The sequence below is a fragment of the Rhinolophus hipposideros genome (assembly GCF_964194185.1).
Source record: "Rhinolophus hipposideros genome assembly, chromosome: 10".
Taxonomy (NCBI): Eukaryota; Metazoa; Chordata; class Mammalia; order Chiroptera; family Rhinolophidae; genus Rhinolophus; species Rhinolophus hipposideros.
This window is the reverse complement of record NC_138056.1, coordinates 76,023,825-76,037,027: the sequence shown is the minus strand read 5'-3', so window position 1 is coordinate 76,037,027 and position 13,203 is coordinate 76,023,825. Positions and strand designations below refer to the sequence as shown.

Below are 13,203 nucleotides of genomic sequence, written 5' to 3'. Positions count from 1 at the left end.
ACTATATATTTTCATAGTAGAATGTAATTTGTGTTTCCTTGAAGACTTACATTGTGGTTTTCTTAAGGCTTGGCTTTCTATAGTTTGTTTAGTATATTTCCCTAATAATTTTGTATGAGGAGTTTGACGTGGATGGTGAATAAAGCAAAGTGCAACAAGTCTAAATCAATTGAGTTGCTCATGTTTCTGAAATGAACTAATTCGCCTTGGCACTATCTGGTTATTTCATACATATAGTCAGTGTGAGATAACACCATGACACTTAGAGAGCAATATATATATATGTGTGTGTGTGTATGTGTGTATATATATGTTTTTCCCTTTAAAGCAAGTTTACTATAACGTGGTTAGCTGAAGTATGATAACCCCAAAATGAGGCATAATGATATAAACCTAATAATACACATTGACATGAACGCCTTTTCAAGCATTTCTTTCAGCTGGAATTTTTTGAAGGTGGGAATATTGGCATATGCCACAGAATGAGAATTAAATGTAGCATGGAAAGAAGTTTTAGAAATAACTAACCATAATGTCCAGTGATTTATTTTTTTGACTGCTTTTGTTGGCATACTTATTTGATATTGAAACACTTTATTTCAGGCACTTAACAAAGGAGGGGAAATGCACATTCTCTGTAAGAATGGCACTAGTAAAATGCCTTAAAACTTTGCTTGAGGTGAGTTACTCCACATTAAGTATTGGTAAGGCCTGCATAAATTTTTAAAGCAGCTTTTGTTTCTGTTTGTTAATGGGTGATTTTTCTCTTAGTATTTCATGTTTAACCTCAGTTGTTCTTTTCCCATAGGCTGATCCTTATTCCAAATGGGCTATTCTTAGTGTAATGAGACAAGACTTGCCTGTAAATGAAGCATTTCCACAATTTCTTGCTGACAGTGATCACCAAGTTCGCATGTTGGCTGCGGAGTCGATCAATAGGTACTTAGTCAAATATTTATGAAGTGTCTGCAATACTGCAGATATCATTGCAATGTCTAGCACAGTCATAGGTTACTAGTTGTGATATGAAAAATAGCTAACATTCTTTGTCAATTATAATTAAAAATAAATTGAAAAAATAAAATAGCTCTTACTTATTAAGCATACACTATTTGCCTGACCGTTAGATTTTCCCTTAATTCTAACAACTCTATCACTTAGATACTATTACTTTCTCCAGTTTTCTTTGGCTTAGAGAGATAAAGTAACTTGCTCAGTTCTATACAACACAAATGATTGTGTTGAATGAGGTGTGTCTACTACCATTTATGGGAGATACAGTGTTTGGATATTACTGTGTTTTTATGAGTTTGTAAAATGAAAATTAGTACATTTAACATTGTGCTAATTTATTCAAGTGAACATAACATTAGGCACTAGAATGATTGTATCATAGGGATCTGTTTTATGTTTGAGTACCTGAAGAAGCAAATACTAATTTCTTAAAGACTACATGTTTATCTGGTTATCAAATTGATTTTAAAGCTCTGAATTGTAATCTACCTGTACCTTTCCACCTTGTCCTCCCTGTGAATAAAGCACCACTGTTTTATTTTTTTCTCTACCAATTATCACTTCATTATATTTTAACATATTTACCTAGGATATAAGCTCCTAGAAGATAATTAGTTTTTGTCTGTTCTGTTCATTGCTATATATTTAGCGCCTAAAACATACTTGGTATTTGGTAGGTGTTTAATAATTTGTAAAATCAATGCATATTTGAAAAAAATTGTTATACTTTAAAAACAACAAAGCTGAAAATCATTTGAGTAACTTTACTACTCAAATGTAAGTAACCAATAATTACAGATCACTGTAAAAAAAATTGCTCTATCAGACAAATGTATGTGTAAAATAACCTAAAGTGTTCGAAGTTTGAATATGCTGACAATAATGTTTTCATAAATCAAAACTGTGTCTAACAACTCAGGTTTGGGACTCTTTTCAGTAACACCATAGTGTATTGTAAAGGTTGCTAATGAATGTGTGCTTTATTTGAAGTCCTTAAAGGATAGAAAATATATACTAAAGTGAAAGATCTGGGGTTACACTCATAGAGAAAAAACTGATGGCTGCCACAGGGAAAGGGGTTGGAAAATAGGTACAAAAGTTGAAGGGGGATAAGAGATACCAACCTCCATTTATAAAATCAATAAGCCACAGAGATGTAGTGTACAGCTAAGAGAATGTAGTCAGTTATTGTATTGCAATAATTTTGTATACTCAATTATTGTAATGGGTGTGTATGGTGACAGGTGGTTGCTAGGCTTTTTGTGGTATTCTCATCATATGGTATATAATGTCAGATCACTATGTTGTACTTCTGAAACTAATGTAATATTGCATGCTAACTATACTTTAAAAAAAAACAACACGTTTTTTTAAAAGAACTTTAAAAAAAAGATGGGGTTAGAGAGGATCATAAGTTGAATGTAATAAGGCAGTGTAGTGGTTCATTGAACATCTCTTAAGATTCAAAAATGTATAAATTCAGGAATGGCATGAACATAGTATTTGTTGATTTTTTTGTTTACTTGCTAGATATCTAATACTGGGTGATTTTAAAAGAGATTAGAGAAACTGGGGGAATCAAAGGGACACCAAAAAGTATAAAAGTTTTGATACTAAAAAAGCATAAAAGACAAGATTGATTAAAGAGTTGTCCTTAAATATGCTAGGATATTTTGCAGAAGACACTGAACAACTGTTCTCCATCACATAAAAGACAATTTAAATGGAACATCAAGACATTAAGCTGTTCCCTTTCAGGGTGATTAAATATTAGATCAGGCTGACATAGGAGTCTGTAGCTTCTTCTATTAATCATTGGCATTTGACCAGAGGACAGTTTTTGTTTTCTGACTAGTTTGAGTTCAGGGCTATTCATGTTAGGGCGATAAGCTAAAAGATCTTTTGAGACCCTTTTTGATTCTAGGAGAAAATGGAGTATATGTTAAAGACCCTAATATTAAGCAGTTTTTCAGATTTTCTTAGTCTTTTTAAAGACGACCTAGTTTGTTAGTATTTCTCACAGAGTGACTTATTTTTGTTTTATAATATCATAATGTTTTGAAAGTACAAATTTAAGGTAAATGATTTCACTTTTTGCTTTTTTTTTTTTTTTAAAGATTATTTCAGGATATGAAACAAGCAGGTTCTTCCACCTTATTGAAAGCACTTCCTTTGAAGCTTCAACAAACAGCTTTTGAAAATGCATACTTGAAAGCTCAGGAAGGAATGAAAGAAGTGGTAATTTTAGTAATGCGTATTTGCTGTTAGCATATGCTTTCTATAAACATACTATACATAACTTTACCAAGTTAGACCTAAGACAGTTTATATCTAATAGTTTACAGTGTGAAATTAAACTAAAACAACTATATTAATTGATTAAAATTGCTTTATTTATAGGTCAGAATTGGTCAGATAATGGCAGTTCCCTTTGGTTCAACTGATATGTAGCATTTTTGTGGGAAAAACAATATACTCAGTTTCTATAGGTGTATAAATTGCTTTTCTATTAAAAACTTTTGTGAGATCAGAATAAAAACTAATTCAGAGGACAAGTGACAATAGGAAGAAATGAATTGAGAAAAATGTTCTAACAGGGCAGTTCAAATTATCTTGGTGTTCTTTAGTGAACCTTGTGATTTTCATATTTCTCTGTAAAATTTATTTTTATTAAAATGACAAAACTTAATGTTAGAATTTATTCATTTACTTAGACATTGATTTGTTAGTAAAAAGTATGTAAGGTGGTTAATCAAATGACTATTCTGTGATAGCACATGACTGAAAAGGAAAGTTGTATGAAAGAATGAATTTAGAAAAAGATTTTAATAGAATGGAAAGATGAGTGTGAATAATATAAAATTAATAGAAATAATGCGTATTATATATTTTAAAATCAGCTTCTCATTTGCTAAAAGGGAAACTATTGACCTGACAGCAATTCATTTAGAAAAAGTCCTAAGAAATCTTACATCTTGAAAGCACAATCTTGAAAGTATGTAAGGTGGTTAATACAATGTTAATGTGAATCAACATTGTAGTAGTTATTCAAAAAAGCAAATTTTGTTTTGGATATCATCAATAGAAGCATACTGTCATGAATGAGTTGATAAAAAGAATTTGATCTGTACATTTTTATAGGGCAGCTAGTATATTCAGTTTGGTTCTGAATAAAAAGTAGATTTTAAACTAAGATGTTAGAGATTCTGTAGGTCTATTTCCTATAAGGAATAGGTAAAGGAATTGACTTAGTGGAAACCTCATTGCTGTTTTTAAACATGTCAGTGAAGGAATTAGGTCCTTTTTCTTGTACCCCAAAACAGAACTAGGATCAAAGAGTACCGGTTTTTTTAAATGTAAGAGAAGCTTATATCAAGTATAGGTAATAAAAAAAAATGTACACAACTGCTGGGATATTGTAATGATTGATCGTTAAACTCGAAGCATTATTGTTCTATCTAGTTCATGGTTTTATTGTTCCTTTTGATAATATATATGATATTTTAAAAAGTATAAAGAGCTTTATATTGTTACAGTGATAATAAACATCTTATGAGGTATACTTGGTAGTTGAGGAGCTTTTAATCTGTCACCTTCTTGCAATTTCTTTTTTTTCTTTAAAGTGTTTTGTACCTCATTGAAATGTTTGATAATTCTTTCCATAATATCAAAAGCAGTCTTTCTCACTCTAGCACCTTTGAGTATTTTATCAAAATCCCTACTCTTAGCTCCATCACTGTAGGATTTAAAACTGTTCACTGGCTGCTTAGATGTTACCATAGTGTACTTTGATTTTAGCCTGATTGGTTTATTTGTAATATTCAAATATTTACATTGCATTATTTTTTAAATTCTTCTGAAGTCCCACAAAGCGGAGAACCCTGAACTTTCGGATGAGAATTTAAATAGAAAAGCTGTTTTACTGATGATGATAGCTGTGGTTTTATCCTGTAGCCCTATCTGTGAAAAACAGGCTTTGTTCGCCCTGTGCAAGTCTGTGAAAGAGAATGGATTAGAACCTCAGCTCATTAAAAAGGTACTCGTGGATGAATTTTTTTTTTTTTTTAAAGATTTTATTGGGGTAAGGGGAACAGGACTTTATTGGGGAACAGTGTGTACTTCCAGGACTTTTTTTCCAAGTCAAGTTGTCCTTTCAATCTTAGTTGTGTAGGGCACAGCTCAGCTCCAGGTGCAGTTGCTTGCTAGTTGCAGGGGGTGCAGCCCACCATCCCTTGCGGGAGTCGAACTGGCAACCTTGTGGTTGAGAGGACGCGCTCTAACCAACTGAGCCATCCGGGAGGCAGCTCAGCTCAAGGTGCCGTGTTCAATCTTAGTTTCAGGGGGTGCTGCCCACCATCCCTTGTGGGACTCCAGGAGTTGAACTGGCAACCTTGTGGTTGAGAGCCCACTGGCCCATGTGGGAATCGAACCCACAGCCTTCAGAGTTAGGAGCATGGAGCTCTAACCGCCTGAGCCACTGGGTCAGCCCCAAATTTTTTAAAATACAATCTTCCTTGGGTAACTTTTAAACAATTTAAAAAGTTAAACTAGAATTTTAAAGTGCTTAAGAAAGACTTGTAGAGTTTTATTTTTTAGATTTGAAATATTGGGAAATAGTAAGTTTTTAAGTAGTGTATTTGTATGCTTTGTCATTTTATGAATTCAGTTTAAGAGTACTTCACAGGACATTCATTGAACTAACTGGAGGATTATTTATCGAGGGAAACATACGGAGTAAAGAGCAGTAGCAAATGTTTTGCCTGGTAGATTCTGAGGCAGGACAGTGAGATTTAGCAGGGCCAAGAATCAAATTTTAGAGCTGTGAAGCTTTTAAATTGCAGGATTAGGGAAGGAAGACCAGGGTCCTTCTAACCTTGCAATTACAGCCGCACAGAGTTGTAGAATGCTTGTCCCTGCCCTATTCCACCACCTCAGGCTTTAGGGTTTGGAAGTTCAGGCCTTTCTATTGTAGATTTTTATGTGCATTGGCCTGATTCCAGCATGGTTTCCATGGAGCTTTACAGTGGGCCAACCCACAGGTAATCAGTCTTAGACATGTTAACCTTTTACTTCTCAGGATTAAAAAGTTGGTTTTTTAAAAAAAATTATACAATTACACTACCTAATTTTTATTGTAAGTGGAATATATAGTGTTTGTATTTTTCTCATTTGGATTTAAGACTAAGAAGTTATTTTACTTTAGACTTTCCTTTGAAATATAATCAAATGTTGAAAATTGCAATGTATTTTTCTGTTTTTTATTCATTTAACATTTATTAAGGGTTTGCTGTGTGCCAGGCACTGTACTGGTTGTATTAAATACATTTTTCTCGTTTAGTCTTAAAGTGGGTACTTTTATTCCCATTTCATAGGTAAGTAAATCAAGGTATAGAAAAGTTAAATGAATACTTAAAATCATACTGTAAGTAACTATTAACAAGGATTTAAATAATTTATTGTTTTGTTGTTTTCTTAAATCATTGACTTCTTTTTGATTTGTACAGGTTTTAGAGAAAGTTTCTGAAACTTTTGGATATAGACATTTAGAAGACTTCATGGCTTCTCATTTGGATTATCTGGTTTGGGAATGGCTAAATCTTCAAGATACTGAATACAGCTTATCTTCTTTTCCTTTCGTTTTATTAAATTACACAAATGTTGAGGATTTCTATAGGTAGGTTTACATATGGCACACGTGAAATATGTTTAATTTAATATTAATGTTTGGCAGTCCCAACACTACACATGCACAGAGGTGGGAGGCTGTGTAGTATGAGAGGCAGGACAGCTTGTTTTGATGAAATTGTATTGAAGAGAATCTTAGACCTAGGATCTGGTCATAGCTGTGCCAGGAACCCACTTTGTGACTTCAGGGAAGCCATGTAAACACCCTTAGGGACTTGGCTTTTCTAATCTGTAGAGTACGGGAGTTACCCAAGAAGCTCTTTAATGTTCCTTTCAGCTTTAACATTTGATTATCTTCTCTATGAAAAGTTAAAGATAAGTTATTAGTGGCTGATTGTTTCTGCTTTGTTTCCTTTTCTGTTGGTTGACTATAGGCTATTTAGTCATTATATATATTTTAATATAATAGTATTTTCTAACTCTAACTCTAGAAAAGAAAATTTTGAAAATAAAGAGGTTTGAAACAACTCAAGAGTAATGCTTAGGTATTTATTCAGTCATTTGGCAATAACATTTACATTTATTCTTTGAATTTATAAATTGATTTCATATCTCATTTTACAATAGTTTTGCATAAATTGCTTATGCAGAAGAAATAAATTCAGTTTCTACTTTTTTTGATCATAGAATTAGAGTAGCATATTCAAAGATTTCTGTTTTTTTAGTATGACTATTTAGAATTTACCTATTAGAATTTTTCCATTTATAAAGTTAGAGTCATGAGCTAGATAAAATGATGTTCTAGTGTTTACTAAACATTTTATCATTTTAAGAACTATATTGTAAAATTTTACTTTGAAAAGTTATGTATAACATTTTAAACTTTTATATTTTTAGATCTTGTTATAAAGTTTTGATTCCACATCTGGTGATTAGAAGTCGTTTTGATGAGGTGAAATCCATTGCTAATCAGATTCAAGAGGATTGGAAACATCTTCTAACAGACTGCTTTCCAAAGATTCTTGTCAATATTCTTCCTTACTTTGCCTATGAGAGTACAGGAGAAAGTGGGATGGCACAGCAAAGAGAGACTGCTACCAAAGTCTATGATATGCTTAAAGATGAGAACTTACTAGGAAAACAGGTATGACTTCAACTTTTACCTACATTTTAGCCTCTAATTGATCAGACATGTAACTTTAAATTTTTAAGGCTCTTTCTTCATTTATGCAGTTAAATTTAATATGTGCTAATCACTATCTAGCTAGCACAGGCAGTCCATGAATTTTTTGTTGTTATAGAGTGTTTTCTCCTTTTGTTATTGAGTGTTTTCTCCTTTCGAGTGGCTTTTAAGTGAGATGTTTTTAATCAGAAATTTTTAAAAAATAACTTTGGAATAATTTTATTTCTTTTTCCTTAAAATTTACTTTAATTGGCAGTAATAATATCTGCTAGTTGGTTGTTAAATTCAAGCAATACTGAACAATGTATAGGAATTGTTCCTCATTTCATCTCCACTCTCATTAAGCCCTTCACTTTTCAAGGAAAAGTACAATCCCAAGTTTCTATACCCTGCTCTTTCTTTTTTTCCATGACTACCTTCTAATATATGGTATAATTTACTTATGAATTATGTTTGTTGTTTTTTATCTGTCTTTTCTATAAGTACTGTGAAGGTAGAATTTTTGTTGATGTATCCCGACCCCCTAGTATATATTGAGTACTCATTATGTGATAAAAGATGGAGTCAAGTAAAAAAGGATTTACAGTTTATGTTTTATAGTTAGTAATTTATATACATCCAAAATTGTTTGAGGCAACCTATATTAAAACACATACATAATCTTTTTTTAAGGTAAAAGAGGAATGATCAACCCATTTTTTTTCTTAATATAAAAAGAGATGATTAACCAGGTTTGGTTAATGTTAGAATTACAATTGGATAAACTTCGAAAGACTCTTTTTGGTTGCCCAGTAATCTGTATCGAACCCAGTAATGGAACAGTAAGTCTGTTCCATTACTGGAACAGTAAGTAGAGTTGCTTAGTTGACCATTCAGAGCTGGTTATAAGTCTGTAGCCTGGAGGCAGATGGTGAGCAGAGGAGCTCCTTTCAGCTGCTTTCCCAAAGACAGTGTAGAATGTTGGCACTCCAATGGTAATGGAGACATTCTGCCTCTACCCCCTCCCACCCAATCTCCCAGCTTAGGCTTCAGAGCAGGCCTAATCTTACTATTCTTTTTTATGTATTCAAATCAAAAGATAGCAATTTTTAAGAATCAGAATTAGTCTAGGAGAGAAAAGTGATTAATTAAACCTGATTAAGACACCAGTTTCAAGAATGGAGGCAAAAATTAAATAATAATTTCTTAGCGAGAGGTCACTGGCCTGGGGTAGGAAGAGGGGCTAGGGACAGGATGCCCCTCCCTGGTGTAGCCTCCAGCCTGCTGGTGACCTTGGGCAAGAGGCTCCCCTTTTCTGAGCCTCTAGCAGTCGGGTTCATCAGGCTTCCTGCCTGACTGCCCTAGCCCCTGCTCTGTGGTTTTCCATCCCGGCAGGCGGCCAAGGAGGGCCAGGGGTGGGCATGGGGCTGAGGCTCAGGAAGCAGACGGAGGTGGACTCCAAAGCGGCAGGAAGCCTCCAATCCACTCGTGGCCCTCCCTACCCACTGCCTGCTGGGTGTTATCTCCACAGCCTGGAAGGTGGACCTTGCCTCCACCCCTTTGGCTTTAATTAAAAACAAAGTGGTATTGACTTACCAAATTAGTCTAATGCAAACAACCTGGAAGTTTATAAAGGAAAAAGTGAAGGTAGCACCCAACCCTCCCACCCCACCTCCACTCCCCAGGGACAAATACTGCCAGTAGTTCCTCATAAATTCTTCCAGACACCTCTGTGCATTTACAAACATATATGTATCGATAGTTGTATTTTTTTAATAAAGGAATCATGCTATATATACAGTCCATTTTTTAAAAAAATTTTTTATTGGGGAATAGTGTATCTCTCCAGGGCCCATCAGCTCCAAGTCGTCCTTCAATCTAGGTGTGGAGGGCGCAGCTCAGCTCCAAGTCCAGTCGCCATTTTCAATCTTTTAGTTGCAGGGGGCGCAGCCCACCGAATTGAACCGGCAACCTTGTTGTTGAGAGCACAGTGCTCTAACCAACTGAGCCATCCAGCCACCCCTCCGGAAGCTCAGTGGCAGCTCATTGTCTTCAATCTAGTTGTGGAGGGCGCAGCTCACTGGCCCATGCAGGAATTGAACTGGCAACCCTGTTAGAGCTCATGCTCTAACCAACTGAGCTATCGGGCCGCCCTTATACAGTCCATTTTTTATAAATTAAATAAGCAACAACACGTTTTTAAATATAAAAACATTGTGTAACCATTATTTTTAAATTTTGGAAAATAGTTAAGCCAAAAGAAAAAAGGCAGCCCATAATCTCATCATTCCAGAAATATCCACTATTAACACTTTAATCACCATGATACGCTAAAGGTATCTCTTTTCATTTGATTTCTTTCCTTTTTTTGCCATTTAAAAAAATACTGTGATACACATAAACGATGGCATTCATCATACCTGGAAGTTAAACAACATAATGATATAATTTCTTAGCTTGTTGGTTAAAGACCTGAATTCTTATCAGTCCCTATTTAGTATGAAGTTGTCATTATAAGTTAATTTTAGTTGTGATTGCAAGTTAGTTTATTTTTCTCTAATATGCACTTTCTCTGAATCAATCTTCTAGATTCTTTTTTCTGTCAGTGTTGGCACAACTATTGTCAGTCTTTGGGTCTTCTAAAACTGTCAATTTGTTGAATGTCTAAAATATTTAGTTATAAGATTGTTCACCTATACGTACACATCTGAACAATTTAGCTAAACATTACAGATCTAGCTTATTAGAGAATTACATGAAACTATGAAGTCAGTTGTCATCTTATGTATAAGGAAACTCATTAATTTTTCCTCTGATATTTATCAGACTTGGCCAATTTGTCTTTACTTATTGCAGATATACTTTGAAATGAGGCTGGATTTTTTAAAAGGGCTGAAAGCTTGGAAATGATGACTTGGACAACTAGTCTGTAAATCCAAGGGAAAGGCTAGGATTTTTACATTAGGTTTCTTATTGCATTCAAAAGTATTTGTTATTAGGAAATATTTCCAAACCTCTTTGTGATCAGGTATATCAGCCATTTGCCTTTTCGTTTAGAGCACTGTAATTCTTTATTTGGGGACAAATAATTTCACGTTTATGTCTTGCACGCAGTTCTCACTTCATGTGGCTGAGGTGTAATGTAGCAGACCCATTCTTTATACAGAGAGTGCCATTAGAGGGTGCCAAAAAATGTATACACATTTTAAGAAAGGAAAAAACTATTAAAATTGTAGTACTCAATGTATATCCATAACAAAAGATGAATACAAGTCACGTTTGACTTCTGCAATTACAAGAGGTGCTCAAAATGCTTTAATAAACCATCAGTGATTACCATCAGCATCCATCCAGACTTCTGATTACGGCAAATTACTTCTTGAGTAACGTTGAGGAAACTGTCCACGTGTATACATTTTTTTGGCATCCCTGGTATTTAGAGAATTTATGCCCTTTATGACGCTACATTTAGCAGGAAGTGGATTGACAGACTGTCTATTCTGTGAGGGAGGATGTTAGTCTACTGTTGATGTTGGGGCATGTAGGTAGCAACTAGCCTCAGAATTTGGGATATCAACCAAAGCAGAAATTTGGGGAGACAATGATTATTGCCAGTCACTGAAAATTCTTACTACTAAAGTTTTCCTATTGTACTAGCATTCCCAAATAAGAGTAAAATGCAGATTGAGGAACAGTATAGATTAGTGGGGAATTTGGTTGGCAGGAACCATGATTAGGTTGAAGAACTGAATGTTAGACCTGAAGCCTATGTCAATTAAAATGGTTCTTTAAAATTAAACTCAGTTAAAAACTGAAGAGTCAGATTAAGGAAGTCTTCTTTGGAGTGATTGCCCTACCTTCCTCTCAGTTTATATGTCAGCTGCATAGCAGAAAAAAGTGGATTTAGCTGTATGTCTTGCAGATCTTACTTTGGTCACCTGTTTCCCTCTATGGTCACTGAATAATATTGGCAATGAGGCAATAACGTGAGCCCCTTGACCTGTCTAAAGGTCTCAGACATAAAAACTTAAATGTATTTTAATTTTGTATCCTTGCAGATTGACCATTTATTCGTTACTAATTTACCAGAGATTGTGGTCGAGTTATTGATGACATTACATGAACCGGCAACTTCTGGTGCCAGCCAGAGCACTGACCTCTGTGACTTTTCAGGGTATGGGTATTTTAAACTGAGACAATTTGCTGCAATTTCAGAAGTCCTTTGGGAAGTTTATTGGTTGACACTTTCAAATATCTATTTCAAATACCTAGTTTTTAAGCACGTACTCTGCTTTTAAAATTGTTTCTTTAGAAATAACTTCTTTGAATTGAATTGCCAGTATCTGCTTCTATAGCCTCGCCGCAGTAACTACTCTTTCCAGTTGACCACCTGTTTGCAAATTCACTGACCTTTTTTCTCACCCTCTGTAGCATTTGAACGTTGTACCATCTGTTTGTTGTCTCTTGAAATTTTCTTCTTTGTGACACATTACGGTATTTCTTGTTCTCTTCTCCTTATTGATGCTACTAGCCTTTCTAGACACCTTTTCTTTATCATGCTCCTTAGCTACCCTGTTTCCCCAAAAATAAGACCTAGCTGGACAATCAGCTCTAATGCCTCTTTTGGAACAAAAATTAATATAAGACCCGGTCATTATATTATATTATATTACATTAATTATATTACATTAATTATATTACATTATATTATATTATATTATACTATATTATATTATATTACATTACATTACATTACATTACATTATATTATACCGGGTCTTATAGTAAAATAAGACCGAGTCTTATATTAATTTTTGCTCCAAAAGACGCATTAGAGCTGATTGTCCGGCTATTTTTGGGGAAACATGGTATCAGCTTCTTACTGTACTGCAATTTAATTTGGATGTGAAACCCACTTGGTGGTACATGAATGTTAGAGATATTTTCCCAGCTTGACTGTAAACTACTTTGACACATATTTTACTTTTTTATATGCCTTTATACTAGATATATAAAATGGTAATAATATCTACCAAAGTACTTTTAAATATATAATTTCATGTGATATAGTGTTTGATTGCTGTGTCTTAAAATATTATTGCATTTACAGTACTAGCATAGAACTTGAGGCCTGAAGTGGAGTGATACTAAGACTCCTTTGTGGAAATGCCATTAACTTTATAAGAGATGTTTTTTAAGCAAATCATTTAAAAATGATTAAATCCTAGAAGGCAAATGTATTTAGATACCTGGTTGATGTATATCGACTGTGATATGTCCTTTGTGAATTTATTAAAAGTCTAGTTTTTCAGTAGAAAAATAATTTTTTAATTTAGGTTTATAATTTAAATTTTCATTCTGGAATTTCACTGGTCTGTTAATGAAATCTGTTTTTTTCTTGA

At 34.0% G+C, this 13,203-nt stretch overlaps 1 protein-coding gene across 4 annotated transcripts in view; it reads left to right on the top strand.

Moving 5' to 3' along the window:
- Positions 1-13,203, top strand: part of ATM (ATM serine/threonine kinase) — a 122,049-nt gene that overhangs the window by 28,904 nt on the left and 79,942 nt on the right. For 3 of the 4 annotated variants that reach the window (XM_081062955.1, XM_081062954.1, XM_081062956.1), the window contains 7 exons: positions 604-679; positions 809-939; positions 3,132-3,252; positions 4,877-5,050; positions 6,519-6,688; positions 7,537-7,783; positions 11,860-11,975. In XM_081062955.1, the coding sequence (XP_080919081.1) occupies positions 604-679; positions 809-939; positions 3,132-3,252; positions 4,877-5,050; positions 6,519-6,688; positions 7,537-7,783; positions 11,860-11,975 (1,035 nt within the window). Of the gene's footprint in view, positions 1-603; positions 680-808; positions 940-3,131; positions 3,253-4,876; positions 5,051-6,518; positions 6,689-7,536; positions 7,784-11,859; positions 11,976-13,203 lie in introns of those variants that run through there. The other variant, XM_081062957.1, reaches the window with a different exon arrangement.